The sequence below is a fragment of the Chinchilla lanigera genome, unplaced genomic scaffold (assembly GCF_000276665.1).
Source record: "Chinchilla lanigera isolate Chin_1 unplaced genomic scaffold, ChiLan1.0 scaffold00036, whole genome shotgun sequence".
Lineage (NCBI taxonomy): Eukaryota > Metazoa > Chordata > Mammalia > Rodentia > Chinchillidae > Chinchilla > Chinchilla lanigera.
This window is the reverse complement of record NW_004955437.1, coordinates 4,635,077-4,651,874: the sequence shown is the minus strand read 5'-3', so window position 1 is coordinate 4,651,874 and position 16,798 is coordinate 4,635,077. Positions and strand designations below refer to the sequence as shown.

The 16,798-nt window shown below is 41.1% G+C and overlaps 1 protein-coding gene across 4 annotated transcripts in view; it reads left to right on the top strand.

Moving 5' to 3' along the window:
• Positions 1 to 16,798, top strand: part of Dnah8 (dynein, axonemal, heavy chain 8) — a 280,486-nt gene that overhangs the window by 70,387 nt on the left and 193,301 nt on the right. For all 4 annotated transcript variants that reach the window (XM_005389606.2, XM_005389605.2, XM_005389608.2 and 1 more), the window contains exons 22-24: positions 7,618 to 7,753; positions 10,218 to 10,333; positions 13,565 to 13,671. In XM_005389606.2, coding sequence (XP_005389663.1) covers positions 7,618 to 7,753; positions 10,218 to 10,333; positions 13,565 to 13,671 — 359 coding nt within the window. The remainder of the gene's footprint in view (positions 1 to 7,617; positions 7,754 to 10,217; positions 10,334 to 13,564; positions 13,672 to 16,798) is intronic.

The following is a 16,798-nucleotide window of genomic DNA, read 5'->3' as shown; positions in this document are numbered from 1 at the left end:
ATCTTTCTTTAATTTTGCTGTTCAGTATCTTAAAATCATGGGTTCTCAGCTTTGGAGCCTCAACTCTAACCAGGACAATGCAATCAACTTCAATATCCCATTCTGGGCGTGCTCAAGTTTAGAATGATAATACAGTGGTCCCTCGGTTCACAAACTTAATTTGTTTTATGATTTTGGGGAAGATGGCTGCATTTGTGTTCACTGGGAAGATGGCTGTGGTTGTCTGTCACCGGATGTGCAGTTTGTGAATGGAAGCAAAATTTTGTCAAATGCTTCTGTTTGAGAACAGAATTGTTTGTGAAGAGAAGCATTTGTGAATGGAGGTATGAATGTATCTTCCTGGCTGTTTGTTGATTTTTTTTTTTATTATTATTGAGAAAGCTTTTTATCCTTACATCTGTTTTGTTAGGTATTAATGTAGGTTACACCAGCTTTTTTGTTTGTCTGTTTGTTTTTATTTTGGGTAACAGGAATTGAACTCAGGATCTTGCACTTGCCAGGCAGGCACTTGTGCTGCTGGGCTGTATCCCCGGCTACACCAGCTTTTTTAGGTTACTATTTTTCAGATATATCTTTTTCCATTTCATTATTTGTAACCTTTTTGGCCTCTCCTGTTTTAGGATTTTCTCTCATAAAGAACATTTAGCTGGCTTCTGTTTTTAATCTACTGTGAAAAACATATTTTTTTGTAAACTGGTAACTTTAATTTACTTATATTTATTATATTTATCAATATATTTATATATGCTTTTACTCTTTCTTACTTTACTTTTTCCTTTGGTTTTCTATTTACTTAGCTGTTTCTATAAGTTGTTTTTTATTCTTTTTCAAATATGTCAGGTCTTTTTATATAATCCTATGTTTTAATTCTTTTTTAATATAGAGATTTAAAGGGTGTTTTATATTTTACAGCGTAATTCCACCACCTGAGAAAAGGGAGGGGTCTAATTCTGCCCTTTGCTTTTTCTGCCAACTCTAGCAGAGGGGTAGAGGTTGCTTTTTTGTGATTTTTATATTTTTGGGTTGTGAGTGAATGCACATGTGTCCCTTTGTGGCAGTTCTGGACAGCTTTAGGGGAGACCTTGTCCCTTACTATTTATTCCTGTGTAGTCCTTAAGGGTTTCACAGTAAATTAGTGTCTTGGAGCATAGAATTTCAAAAACTGCACAGGTAGTATGATCTCAAGCCCTGAACTGATACTGAGGGTGAGCTTGTGGTTGTAAATTCCCAGGAAAGAATTTGCTCCCTATGCCTGGAGCCTCAACCAGGATAGTTAACTTTCCTTGCTCATCCACTTTCCCTACTGATTTATCTGGCGTTATGTGCAATATAGGAACGAGCAGGTATGAGTAACTTTTAGCCTTTTGTGGTGGATGCAAGGTCTTTTTTTTTTTGGCTATGGAAAAATGTCTTCAGTTTATTTTTCATTTCAGGTTCCTGTATGTACATATCTTAAGTGCACCCTTCAGTATGTTTACAAATGTTACGCCCTGTAACTATCTCCAAAATTAGGATATAACACACTTCCTTTGCTACAGATGAAACCTTTGTGCTCCATCCTAGGAAGTGCTCCCCAAGTAATTACCATTTGACTTCTATCTCTGTATGCTTTAGCTGTTTTGTTTTTGTTTTTGTTTTTGTTTTTTTTGTTTGTTTGTTTTGAGACAGGGTCTGCAGTTCAGACTGGCCTTGAGCTCACTTTGTAGCCCAGGCTGGTCTCAAACTTGCAATGATCCTCCTGCCTCAGCCTCCCGAGTGCTGGGATTACAGGCGTGTGCCACCATGCTCGGCTTATTTTGGCTGTTTTTGAACTTTACATAAATGAAGTGAAGCAGCATATAGTCTGTCTTTCATTTCTTTTGCTTAATATTTTATCTGTGAGATTCATCTGCATTAATTTTTTCCTTCTCATGTAAGTATAGTATTCACTATATGAATTTATTACAATTTATCCATTTGGTTGAGGGCATTTGGTTTAGAGCTCTGAGTTTTACATGGAACATTCTTCTTCTTTTTTTTTTTTTTTTTTTTTTTGGTACCAGGAATCAAACTCAGGACCTTGTGATTGCCAGGCAGGTGCTTGTGCCACTGAGCTGTATCCTGGAACCTTATTCTTGTGTGTGAATTTAAACACTAATTTTGGTGGGTATAAATCCAGAAGTAAAAATACTGGGTGATAGGTTATGAGTATATTTAGCTTTAGTAGTGACTGTCTTTTTAGACTTTGTCTACTTGCGCTAAGAGCCAGCCAGATTCAGGCATTGGATTTGATTTGTATGTTTCTTCACTTTTAGAAATCATTCCCACTCCATTCATTTTTTGGTGACTTTGTGCGTGTGTGTGTGTGTGTGTGTGTGTGTGTGTGTGTGTGTGTGTAAATGTACTGACATAAAATTTACCAATTTAACCATTTTCAGTAAACAACTTAGTAGCGTTGAGTACATTTACCATCACCATTTTCTATGTACAGACCCTTTTCATCATCCCAAATGGAAACTCCACCCCTATTATACAAAAATTCTCCATGCCTCTACCCCTCAACCACTGGTAACTTCCTTCCACTTTCTCAGTCTAAGAATTTATCTGCCCTAGGTACCACATAGAAGTTAAATCATTTTCCCTTTGGTGCTTGGTGCACTTACCATAGCGTTTTCCATTTCATTCTGGCTGAGTAATACCCCACTGTCCATATAGACCGCATTTTAAAACCCCATTTAACCCTTGATGGTCACTTGGGTTGTTGGCACTTGTTGGCTATTATGAATAGTACTGCTGTGAGCATTGATGTGTAACTGTCTGTCTGAGCCCCACATTTCAATTGTTTTGGGTTTGTGCATAGAAGTGAAATGGCTGGGTTATACCGTAATTCTATATCTAACATTTTGAGGAACTGCCAACCTATCTTCCAGGATGGCGGCACCCTTTTGCATTCCTGGCAGCAAAGCATGAAGAGTCCAATTTCTATACATCTTCCCCAGCATTTTTTATTTTCCCTTGTTAAGATAGTAGCCATTCTAATGGATATGAAGGGAAATCTCATTGTGGTTTTGATTTACATTTTCCTAACGACCCCTGATGTTGAACAGCTTTTCATGTGCTTATTGGCCATTTGTCTATTTTCTTTGCAGAAATGTCTATTTAAGACCTTTCTCATCTTCTTTTAATGCCTTTTTTTTTTTTTAAAGAAATTGAATCATTTGTTCTGTAGAACTTTCTGTGTTCTAGACTTTTTTTTTTGCTAGCATTCTGGTAATATGATTTAGTATACCTCTGCCCACTAAATTTCCTGTAAATTATAATTAGATCTGCAGGCTTGATTCAGTTCAGGTTCAATTTCTTTTTCTTTTTTTCTGACAAATAGTTTGTAGAGGGCCCTGTGTGTTCCCTATTGCATCAAAAGGGCCTTAATACCAGGTAGTTATTCTTTTAGAGATATTAAGATTGATCAGTGAGTTCAAGTGTAATCAGTGTTCACGTAAGGTTTAAGTAGCTTTTAGTTAGTCTTCCCTACGCTCATTGTTTTACTGGAGTCTGCTTAACGTCGGTATTCTGATTGTAGCGTGTATGGCTAAAGTCTTTGTTTAAAGAGGAGATTTCCCTCATTAACTGGTTGATTACCCTGAAATAGCATTTGTTCAGAAAAGTCAGATTCAATCCTTCAGTTTTCCTTTTATATACTATTTTCAAAATGATGAGTTGGCTTGCTACTAGGAACTTCTAAGATAATAATTGAGTTTAATTTTTATAAGACATCATTATGAATTTATGGATTTTTATGGGCTTGGAGGACTCTAGTCCCATGTAGTCATATTCTTTGGAGAGCTCAATGTTTCTGATCTTTGTCCGGTGGAATCCTTGAGGCTGGCTTCTGTGTTTTTAGCATAATTTTAGTAGTCTTTGAAAATGTCCTTGCTTTCTGTAACTACTGGGTATCTCAAGCTCATCTCCTGCCCCAGGTCTGGGGTCCCCAGAACGCTTGCTCCTTCCAGTGGTAGCAGTGAAAATGGCATCGGAAGTCACAGTCTGGTGCTAGGAAAGGGACCCATTTTTAACTCTTAGTTATTATATTATTTCTCCTACATATTTAAGTAACGTAGTGGAATGGAGAGGGTACTGTTTCTTGAGTTGACAAATTTAACAAATAGCTTCTTGATTCTATTCTTCACCACTCTTCCCTTTTCTTCTCTCTTTTTTTTCCCCTTTTCTTAATATAGTTACATTATTATTTTCAGGTAAACAGTAAGTCTACACAGCAGCAGTATATTACTGTGCCTTTTAAATCTCAGCCAATACAGAGCTGCATAGTGTACATACTATTTCTTTTTTTATACAATGTTTAAATTTTTCCTGGTGTTTCAGATTGCCTCCTGTTTTGTATTTTCTTTTAAAAACACTATCAGGGGCTGGGGATTTAGCTCAGCGGCGTAGCACCTGCCTGGCAAGCTCAAGGTTGTGAGTTCGATTCCTGGTGCAGGAGAAAAACCAAAAAATAAAAATAAAAAAAATAAAAACACTATCATATTAGAGCCTCATTCCTTCCTCCCTAAGGGACCTCCCTTAGGGACCCTCTGAATTCCTCTTTCAGCTTGGAGTGGTTACTGTCTAACTGTCAGATCAGCTGCAAAACTGCTCGCCTGGGACTTTCCCTGTCTGCTGTTCCCCGCATCCCAGCGTCCCATGCTTCTGTAGGAGCGAGAGGCCTTCAGATGTTGCACTGACCTTTTCTTAACGATTGAAATTTTCCAAAGACGTGACCATTCTCCTGCTGAGGGTGACTTCCTGCCTGCCGTTTACGTCTCACCACTCCGAGAATTTGACCCTAGGCGCTTCATAGCAGGCCTTACCTATCTACAAGCAGAGTACAGAGCAATAGGGAAATTTCTACACCATTTTGCTATCTTTTGTCTCACTTATAGTGAAATCATCTTCTGGTAGTGTGTATTTATAACTGTTTCGACACAAGTTAGTGGGCAGGGGAAGCACACGCTATTGGAGAGAATTTTCTTTGAGCACATGAGTCAGTAAACTTTTATATGCATAGAAAAGGAAACACATCACACAAAGGAAGGAGATAAGCTGAGCGTGACCGAGTATGAACGTGATGTTTGTGTTAATGGCATGACAGAAGACAGTGTCATTATTAGGCGAGTCTCAGTGCTGTAAGTCAAGGTGCAGGAGGCTCAATTTTGAAGAGCACCTTTGCCATTCAATGTGCCATAGTCACTGCCCTGGAGAGATTTAAGATTCTACAAACCTACCATCTGGCGGGTCATCGTAGCGGACAGAATATGATTTGAAAGGCAGGACAAGCGAGGTAACGCTCCAGGCAGAAATCAGATTTGGAAACATGACATACATGACACTGATCTTTCGGGATGAGGTTAATTTGGGCCAAATGCTGGTTTCAGATCATATTTGCAAAACAGAGGTGTGCAGCTCAAAGCAAGGAGGGGATGGGAAAGAAAGATCTCACCCACTCTGCCCCCAACTAGCCTGGCTTCTGCGGGTGCCTCACATTGAGGGAAACCCGAGAAGCTGGAGTCCCAGCGGCCAGCTTCCCGCTCCAGGCGGGAGGGCAGGGAAGAGTGAGGCCGGGCGCACATGGGGAATGACACTCCGAATGTCTAGCAAGGTGGTTGTGATGGACTAGAAGGTATTATTTATAGCTTTCTAAGTTAAAACCATACGGGTATTTTCCCTAGTGACATTGCTGACTCCTTCTGTATCTTTCCTTCTTTCTGGTTCCATGGAGACCACTTCTACCTCCTCATAAAATCCCGGTCCTCCAAATGGGCCGTGGATTCCGCGCCTTCTTGCCCTCCCAGTCCCCGTGCCCCACCAGACTTCCTCTCTTTCTCCTCCTCCTTGGACTGTCGGGGAGATCCCTCCTACCCGCAGTCTAATGTGCTTTCACCTTTTCCTTACCAACAAAAAACACAATCTCCCTGCAGTCTCCATCTGCCATCTCAGAGTACCTGGTCCTTGCCGCGAGGGCAGGAGGATAAGTGGAGGGTACAGTTCACGCACCATTAGCAAGGGAAGATAGAGAAAAAGACACGTCTGCGCTTTGGTGGGCAACAGGTCATGGATCAAGGGCTGAGAATCTCTGTCTCTTGTCCTCAGGAGAGTCTCTGTCCTACTTCAGTTCCTCTCTGAGACGATTTCCTGGCAGGGAGTGTCTATTTTTTTTTTTCTTCTGGTACCAGGAATTGAACTCATGACCTTGTGCTTGCCAGGCAGGCGCTTTGCCGCTGAGCTAAATCCCCAGCCCAGGGAGTCTCTATAAACATACACTTCCAGTCTGTGAGCATCAGCGAAGTGCCCACTTGTGCGACACTCACTTCCCTTCTAGACGGAAGTGGCTCCCGCGACTCTTACCACGCAAGTGTTTAGCTCTGTGCTGAGTAACTTAAAAGGGATGAGGTGAAGAGATGGTGAAGCCAGGCCAGAAGAGCTGGTGGGGATGGAAAGGGTCAGAGAGTGTCTTTAGGTAGGAGGAGGAGCACTGCTTCCCTTGGACGGAAGACAAACAGGAGTAGGTTCAGATTCCGATGAAGGCCGGGGGTATAGCTCAGTGGCATAGCACTTGCCTGGCAAGCGCAAGGTCCTGAGTTCAATTCCTGGTACCAAAAAAAAAAAAAAAAAAAAAAGAAAAAGAAAAAGAAAAGAAACAGATGCAGATGGAGTAGGCAGAGAAGGAAGATGTGGGAACAGAATGTGGGGAATGTGGGACCTTCTCAACCTTGTTTGGGGAGCAGTTTGCATGGAAAATCTCAGGTCCCTTCACAGATGTTTCTCTTGAAGGCCCAAGTTGGCTGCCTGCGTAGGTGTTGTCAGATATGTTCAAAGATGTCTTCAGTTTTATATGCTAGTTTTGTTTTTTTGAATTTGACTAGCACTCGTCTTCTTCCTAAAGCCTTTGCTGACCAATAGAAAAAGTGAGAAAGGCAAAGCTCAGGCCTTTTGAACCAGACAAAGGTTGTTTCAAACCCTAACTCTTGCCATCTGTTGTGTGATCTGAGCAAATTCCTTATTTTCTCTGAGCCTGGGCTTTTACATCTGTGAAACAGAGACAATAATATTAATTATCCCCAAGGATGTGATTTAATTAATAAAATTAGTAGATGAACATATACAAGCTCTTAAATTGATGCCTGGCATACAGTACCATGCTCACTTAAAACCTTTATCTCATTTAAATCTCAAGGCGACACTTTGGATTGTCCTTCTGTAAAACCATAAATCTCATTTTCAACTTTAGACAGCATCCTTCCAGTCTCAATCTCTATATACGATTAGTCAGGTGCAGATCAAAGAATTAGGATTTCCTTCTTTCTTCTTTTATTTACTTGGGCCTCAGAAGCTGTGCTTTTAGCCACTGGCAATTTCAGATGTGAAACCACTGGCACCTATCTCTTGTTTATTTTTTCTTTGCGGTGCCAGGATCAAACACAGGACCGTGCGTATGCCGGGCAAGTGCTCTCTAAAGAAGCTATGCCTCCAGGGCCTCTAGACATTTTCAAGTGAGGTCCATTACAATTTTCTAAATTAAAGTCATATTAATAATTTTCAGTTTTTAGGTATCTCAGAATTAATAGCCATTTCTTTCTTTAATAGACGTACACAAAAGAATGGGCTGATATTATAAACCACAAGAGCAGGCATGTGGAAGAAGCCGTCAAAGAACTTATATTAATATTCGAGCAAATTTATGAAGTTAAGAACACCGGGGACAAAGGAAAACAATCACCAGGTACTTTCACTCACTAACGCTTGAGCTACAAGAGGTATAGATATGTCCTCATGTGGACACCTTCTGCTTAGTGGGTAGCAAAATTCCAGATACCAAGGAGGAACAGTGGTGTTCAGTGGAAATCACATTGCTGCTACCGTGTCAGGACCGGTGGGCTCTTTTGTCTTTTAGGAGTTAGTGGGAACCCTTTTGAAGTCCATGTTCTGAAGTCAAACAAAAGCCAGTCTTGCCAGCAGCCTCCTTAGGTGAACTTTTTGTGGCGCAGCCTCAGTGAACCCAGCAAGAGTAGAACCTGTACTTTTTATGAATTTGGAAAGCTCAACTTGAGTGAGACTGTGTTTAAAGACATTTCTCCCCCCAGACCCTTCTCTGAATGGAATAAACTATGCATTCCTACGTACACCTGTTCTGGAGGCTCAGGGTATAGGTCATTGGGGCCTTGTAGAACAGTGTATTCCCAAGGAAGCAAAGATCAACCCCTTAATTAAAGAATAGCCTAAGAAGCTTCATGTCCTAACTGTAACTTCTGCCTTTGCCAAAACTCGCATTGTCCTGGTTCAGTTTGCTTGACTAGGAAAGGGAGAAAATCCCTTATTTCACCACTTCTCTTGAAACAAAATCTGTATGACAAAGTACATGATTATTTAAAGTGGTTGAAATAATTTTAACCCTGTTCTCCTGATTTCAGAATCTCATTTTTTTCCCCAAGGAAGCCCAACGTTGTAATATTTTCAGTAAACACAGGTTTCTAACAAGCCCAAGAGATAAGCTGCTGAATTTGGTTCTTCTTCATCAGGAGCAGGAGATTTTAAGAATGATTTTCTTTTTTTCCCTTGCTCTCTCTTTCTTTTGTTCTTTCTCTCTTTCTCTCTCTCTCTTTCTTTCTTTCTTTCTTTCCCCCTTCATTCCTTCCTTCCTTCGTTTCTTCCTTCTTTCCTTCCTTTCTTTTGACAGGGTCTCACTTTGTAGCCCAGGCTGGTCTCAAACTCCCAGTGATCCTCCTGCCTCAGCTTCTTGAGTACTGGGATTACAGGCATGCATCACCATGCCCGGCTAAGAAATGATTTTCAAGTAGGGGAGTGTTTTGCTCCTTGGTTCCTGGATTGCAGTTCCAGTTTAAGAACCTGGGATTTTTAGCTTAGTTTTGCTCAGATTGTTCTGTCCTAGCTACTTAGACTCTTTGGATAAAGTTGAAAAGAAAATTTTTATTTTGAAGGTTTATTTTCAAACTCTAAGAACCGATAAAGGTAGAAATTTGCAGGCGAAGGTTTTACTTGTTAGTGTTACAAGGAGGTGTATCTGTCAATCATGAGCCCTGTTTGTCCAAATACCTGCCCTCCCTACCGTCCCCTCCTCAGGGCTCTGTGTGAGGTAGGCGGCTGACTGGAGGCGAGCTTGGTTAGCTAATTACCAACCTGCTTGAAGTAGGGACTATGTGGGAGGCCAGCTGTTTGGAACGAGAGGTGAACTTTCCAGTCAACACGAGATCCCTTGTAAACAACATTATAAGAAGGAAAAGTCAGAGATCGTGCCTAGAACACTGGTTCTCAGTGGGATTGAGGGAGGGAATATTTTACTTCCCTGGAGATATTTGGCAACATCTAGAGACTTTTTTGACTGTCACACAGTGTGTATATGGGGGCTGCTACTGGCTTCCAGTGGGGAGGGCCAGGGATGCTACTCAGTGTCCTATAGGACAGACCTCAACAGCAAAGAATCGTCCAGCCCCAAATTACCCAGTGCATCTGGCACGATGTCAGGAGGGGCCAGAAGGAGAGACTCTGCCTCAGGTGAGTGTGGACAGCATATTTTCTTAGCTCCTTGGGATTTTCACTTAGTTCAATTAGCTTTTACTACAAGTAGCAGCAACTACAAAATATCAGCTCATTAAATTAGAAAACTCAGCCATGGGCTGGGATATAGCTCAGCGGCACAGTGCCTGCCTGGCAAGTGCAAGGTCCTGAGTTTGATTCCTGGTATCCCCCTCTGAAAGAAAGAAAGACAGGAAGAAAGAGAGAAAACTCAACATGAAAGCAGTCCAGCTAATTTACAAAGCTAATATGTGAAATCCTTTTTTTTGTTGTTTTGTTATTTTCTGGTACCGGGAATCGAACTCATGACCTTGCACTTGCCAGGCAGGTGCTGCACCACTAGGCTAAATCCCCAGCCCCTGTAAAATCCTCTTAATGTACCGATAAACTTTAAAAAAACCTCTTAAAATTTTTATTAATTCTAGATACTAGGACAGTATAACAACAATGTGTTTCTTAGTAGGATGATGATTCTGAGTGATTTAAAATGAACTCAAGGATGACTCCTATATGAACAAATGCAAAATAAAGTAAAGATATAATTTGAAAAAAAATTTACGTAAGAGCTTTTAAAAAAGGAACTTAAGTTTGACCATAGAGAATAGACTTAACACTAAACATATACATGCTACCTATTTTTTTTCTATCTGTAGAACACCAGAAACATGTTGTCTTTGGAAATGAAGCCGAAGATGCTGAGAACACTGACTATGACACTGATGTGGTGAATGTGGGTGATACTAATGATAAAGAAGATGAATTTAAAAAGGTAGTTATTGTGAAACAACCTCGGACCATCTCACAGAAGTGGGACTAAGGATGGTAGACAATCCCAGTGGGCGTGTCCTCCAGGCAGTTCTGCAATGAATTTGTGCATAGTTATAACAGAACCCAGAAAACATAATTTTTAGTTTCACACTGTAGGACCAGGCAGATCGAGATCACACCATTGCATCCTTAGTTCCCTCCAGTATCATCAACTTCTCATGTGGTTCTGTGGATTACAGCTTGTACCACAGCTCCCTGTATTGTTAGCGGCCGTTATTTTCTTGTTTTTTTTCCGGCACCGGGAATCGAACTCACGACCTTGCGCTTGCCAGGCAGGCGCTGTGCCGCTGAGCTAAATCCCTGGCCCCCCATTGTTTTCTTGTACAGTAAATGTGACTTCTGGTATGGCAGCTTCAGTCTATCTGACTCAGAGCAGAGAACTTCGTTTTCAGTTCCTGTACTTAACAGAGTTATCTGACTCACAAGTCCTGATTCTGATTCACTTGGGGTCCAACTCTGTTTATTTTATTTATTTATTTATTTTTGGTACCGGGAATCGAACTCAGGACCTTGCGCTTGCCAGGCAGGCGCTTGTGCCGCTGAGCTGTATCCCCGGCCCAGTGCCCTGTATTTTAAACTAGCACTATGGACAAACTGTGGCGTCTGCCTTAGAGAAACCCCTGCTGGGCAGACAGTGCTGAAATGTGTAGGGAAGGAGGCCTGGGGAGCAAGCTCTCTTTCTCTAAATGCCCTTCCCCCTTTTGCACAAATTCCTGCTTTCTCCTCCCTCTGCCAGTTTTCTTTGAGTCCCTCGTACCCACCTTCTTTTCATTCCTTGTATTCCTTCCCTGTTTTGCCTACTTTGGCACAGGCAATACAGTTTTGGAAATAAACAGGGCACATTTGTTCTATTTGCATTTCCCCCTTCTCGCTCAGGGATGGTATTGCCCGTCGATGGGGAGGCACTGTCCTGCGGAGTCTAGATTCCAGCCTTAGCCTTCCCAGTGCCACGAAGGAGGCAGCTGAGCTGCTGGCGGGGGCCGCTGCACCTAGGAAGCACGCTTGCCTCTCAGCAGCGTCCTGCTGCCGTCGCGTTCCCTTTCCACACGGGCTGGGTCTGGAGCAAGACAGCATAGTGCAAGGTCACCTGGCGCTGTGTCACTGTAATCACCTCTGTCTCTCGGCACCATCTGCCACATGCTGCCAGGATGGTCTCTGTAACTTATAATCTGATCGTGTCAGTGCCTGTCCTTTAGCTTGGCCACTCGTCCCCTTTGTACGCTCTTAAAAGCTTGATCTCTCTCTCTCTGTCTCTCTCTGTTCTTTAATTCTTTTGGTCCAACTGAACCTGCATCTCCTTCAAAACCTCAAAGGGGCAAGGTCCACAGCGGTGAGGAATAGTGGCCGGCACCCTGGCCCTGGCTGCATGGCCAGAACCTGGCCCTGGCTGTGTGGCTTGGTGGAAGAGCACCTGCCTAGCTTGGGCGAGTCTGGAACCACAGGAAAAGGGAAAGAAAAGATGTGGGGGTGGGCGGGGATATAGCTCAGTCGTATAAGCACTTGCCTGGCAAGTGCAAGGTCCTGAGTTCTATTCCCAGTACCCCACCCCCCAAAAAAGATGTTGGGGTCTCTACCTGCCAGCTCGGTGCCTGTTCTATGCTCTGACCAATGAGCTTGTAAACACATCTCGAGGGAAGGAAGGGTGTGGAGGGAAGGTTAAGCCATGGTGCAGGGTTAGAAGGTTCATCCTGTACCGTTGGGTCTTTCATGTTTTAAAATATGCCCACCATGCTGAGCTCCTTGAGGACGGAGACTCATGTCCCTCCTGTGCTCAGACCCCTGAGCACTGACAATCGCACCGCACGCAAAGTGCTTTGGCTTCATTAGGTTCATTGTTGAATGTTATTTATTTCCATCCAACTTTTGCACCCCAAACAGGGTGTAAACATGATGAGTTATCATGCTAGCATAGGAAGTCTGAAGAAATAACAAATTATATAACATAAATAGTGGTCCAGTGTAGAAGGATATAAAAGACACAGCTTGGCCCTAGATTATTTTCCCTACAGTAGTAATAGTTCCTTCCATACATAAGAACTTGCTTTTTTTTTTTTTCTTTTTGGTACCGGGAATCAAACTCAGGACCTTGCACTTGCCAGCCAGGTTTGCACTGCTAAGCTATATCCCCGGCCCTGAACTTACTTTTTAAATACACATTTGTAACTCATTTTACATCACAGAGAAAGTTAATAACATAGCTTTAAAAAAGCTAGACCACATTTTTTGGTAGTCTTTTGTCATCCCTGACCACAAGAAGGATGCTAAGGTCAGATTATGATGTTCTTAAATTAACAAATTAGAATGTAAATCATGCAAGTAATTAAAGTAGCAACAGTCTTCTCAAAATGACTCGAATGAATTTTAAATATAAAGTATATAAAAAGGACTATTGAGGATAGTTTCCAAAACTATATTTAGAAATACAGAGAGCTATGTGTTTCCTCCTAATAGAGTTACATAAATACGCTTTCTGAATCCTGTAAACAGTGTAAGATGCTTTAGATTTATTTGGTTCTCATAAGTTCAAAAATCTGATTGCTTATGCATAAATTCTTTCAAACTGTCATGTGCTCTCAGATTTTTACTGTCTTCCCTGTACTCGGAGATTATTCTAATTTTCTCTTAGAAATGTGCCTTTTTGTTGGTTTTAGTAAGTTTACTTAATTGTCGACTGTCAAGCAAGCCAGGATTATTTTGAATAAATTGTATTTGAATAATTGTATTTGTACTTATAAATAAATAAGTTTTGGTTTTCTTTTTCTTTCTTTCTTTCTTTTTCTTTTTTCGCTTTTTGAGACAAGGTTTCACATGCAGTTCAGGCTGGCCTTGAGCTCACTTTGTAGCCCAGGCTGGCCTCGAACTCACAGCAATCCTCCTGCCTCAGCCTCCTGAGTGCTGGGATTACAGGCATGTGCCACCATGCCCAGCAAGTTTTGGTTTTCGAGTAAGTCCTGATTTACTAGAGTGTTTAAGCAAGTACATTTTTTATATATTCTCTAAAAAATACAGACAAGTGATGTAGGATTGACTTTATTTCTACCGTGTTATTGAAACTGTATAGTTTATTATTTCTCACCTTTCACATACCACTTCTCTTATCGTGTCTTTGCTTTGAGAGGGATGTTAGAGGTTTATTTTTGTGTGCCAAATTTAATATGGTTTCTTATTACAGGAATGTAAAGAGGTCTATGCCTTTTTCTCCCATCAATTATTAGACAGTCTTCAAAAAGCTACACGATTATCTTTGGACACAATGAAAAGAAGAATATTTGTTGTGAGGCAAGTTGAAAATATGATAGATTTGTCTGGGAATACTACCCATAATGTTTTAATTCTAATTGTGTCTCTTGATTAGTTCGTTAATTTTTTTTTTTTTTTTTTTATCCCAGGGATTGAACTCACGACCTTGTGTTTGCTAGGCAGGCGCTGTGTCGCTGAACTATATCCCCAGCCCCTAGTTTGTTTATTTTATTTTATTTTTTGTCTTTTTGAGACAGGGTCTCTCTGTGCAGTTCAGGCTGGCCTTGAGCTCACTTTGTAGTCCAGGCTGGTCTCAAACTTGCAATGATCGTCCTGCCTCAGCCTCCCGAGTGCTGGGATTACAGATGTGCGCCACCACGCCCGGCTAGTTTGTTAATTTTAAACAGTCATAAAATGTAAAACAGCACTCATGAAAAGCCTGTCTGAAAACATTTGTATAGTACTGCGAGAACAGCGAGCAAATGAACAACCCGGTCTCTAGCACCCAGGCCAGCATAAGGGAGACTACCAGTCCCCTGAGTAGTTCTACTGCTCACCTGAGGACCAGGTGTTCACCATTGCCTTGCTTTCCCTGATAGCTTTCCACTTGCTTCTGTCCCTACTGTAGTATTTGACCTGTGTTCACTATTACGCTTTTGAGATTAATCTATATTGATATCATTTATTTTCACATCTGTATATTTGGAGTATGTGTAGTTCATTTATCCAGTTCACTGGGGATGGTCATCTGGGTTGTTTCCAGTTTAAGCTAACCTGATAAAGCCGCTGGGAACATACGTTTACCTGTCTCCTGCTCTAGCTGCCAAGGGTGGATTTGTGGGGTCTGAGGGCACGCGTGTGCCTCATTTTACCAGGCAGGGCTCGGAGTGAGAGTGTTCAAGTTCGGCATCCTTACAAACAGTACTACTCAACTAAAAAATTCTTGCTAACACAGAGGGGTGTGAATTGGCATCTCACTGGGATTTAAACTCATTTTCCTGGTAACTGATGAGACTGAATATATTTTCATGTGCTTATGGGTCATTTCTTTCTCTTCCTTAAAAACTGTGGTTCTTTTAGGGGGGGTGTCTTACCTTTTACTGGAATGGAGTGAGCCGTAAATATAGTTCAATGTTGTTGATGATAAATACCACCTTTCAGTTTTGTGTTATTGTTTCATTTACTGTATTAATTTTCATTTTTTTTGTTGGAATTTAAAAATTTTTCAGAAGCATCAATTTTTTGTGTAAGATATTCAGATTTATCAATTGTTTATGATTTGTGATTTTTGTCTTTTTTTTTTTTTAAAAAAAAAACTTCTTTCCTACCTCATAATGCCTCCTAAGATTTTGTAGTTTTATGTTTAGAGATTTAATCCACATGGTATTGATTTTTATGCTTAGATAGGATAAAGCTTTTCCACAGTTAGTAGTTACCAAGCAGGAGTTGTTGAAATACCAACATTTTTTGGGGGGGGAAGGGTTATTTAAATTGCATTAAATCCATAGGTCAGTTCTCCAGAGAACTGGCATCCTTACAAAAATATTGAACCCTCTTTCCTAACTACTCTATTACCTCTGTGATTGTGTAATTTTTTTTTTTCTTGAGACAGGGTCTCGCGGTGCAGTTCAGGCTGGCCTTGAGCTCACTTTGTAGCCCAGGCTGGTCTCAAACTTGCAATGATCCTCCTGCCTCAGCCTCCTGAGTGCTGGGATTACAGGTGTGTGCCATCACATCTGGCTGTATACTTTTTTTGTCCATATGTTATAGGCAGGTATGTGTGTATCTGTTTTAAAGATTGTGTTATCTACTGCATTTTAAATATTTAAATAAATGCTTTTCCCCCTTATTCTTCAAATATTGTATCATTTCTGCCTTGTTAGGTTAGCCATTTTTAAAAAAATCTTTCTTCCCTTATCTCATTGAACATTCTCAATCTACTTAGAGTTTTTTGTATCTGCAAACATCGCATTTTATCTAGAGTGAGTTTCTCTTTCAATGTTTGATTTCTTTCTCTCTTTCTTACCCTTAGATTTTTGCATGTCTGTTGAGATTTTAGTGTGTGGGTCCTCTCTGAGCAGGAGGTCTTTCTGTGTTCGTATTTCTTTCTCCTTTTTTCTGGTCTAGCATTTTCACTTTTGCTTCCAGGTAACCCTTGCACTGCTGAGTCCAGAACCAGCTCTCAACTGTGCACAGGTGCTGCCCCCTGGAGAGAGATTGTGGGTATGGCAGGCTCAGCCCGGGAAGAAACAATTTTGTGGCTTCTCAGGGAAGCTGTGGATTTACTTCTTTCTCCCAGGCCCACATGTTCTGCAAAGCTGTAGCTTCAGGAAGAAGGGTGATAGACTGCCCTGCTGTTGTTTTGCCTTTTTTTTTTGTCATAATGGAAGGAGAACTTTCTTGGTTTTTGGCTTTATGCAGTGACCTTGGCTGAAGCTGTCCTGTCTCACATGAAATACTGTCAATTCCCAAATCCCCCAGAGCCACCCTTGCTACTGTCACTGCCCCCCTTAGAAACCAGAACCCTGGCCAGGTGGTTCTTGTGTTTGTGATCCATTGCTGATTCATAAAGATGCTTGTCTTGTATTTGAACATTAGCACATCCTGTATATCAATACATGATTATGATGTGTTTGATGCATCATAAAGACATATTTCTGAAGAAGGAACTCATATTGCCACAATGATTTACAAGTTCTCTAGTAATTTACTCAAGTAATTTTTGGAGAGAGATACCCAAAATCCTAACTTGTGTGGATAACTAAAAATAAACTAAAAATCCTTGCTTGTCTTAGATGTCTTTGTTAGCCTGGCATGGTGGCTCACGCCTATAATCCCAGCACTTGGGAGGCTGAGACAGGAGGATCGCTGCAAGTTTGAGGCCAGCCTGGGCTACAAAGTGAGTTCAAGGCTGGCCTGAACTGCATAATGAGACCCTGTCTCAAAAAAAAAAAAAAAGACCAAAAAAAAAAAAGCCTTTGTCTTATTCTCATGCATAGATGTTAGTTTGGTCTTCCTGAATCATAATCTGTTTTTCTCACGTGAATGCCGTTCTTTTGTTTTAGTTTTCAGATGACAGTTCTGCTGCTAAGCAGTTAATTTGATGTTTACGGACTTTTAAAAAAATTCTTGAAATTCACAAATTATATGCTTGAATGTAGCCCCC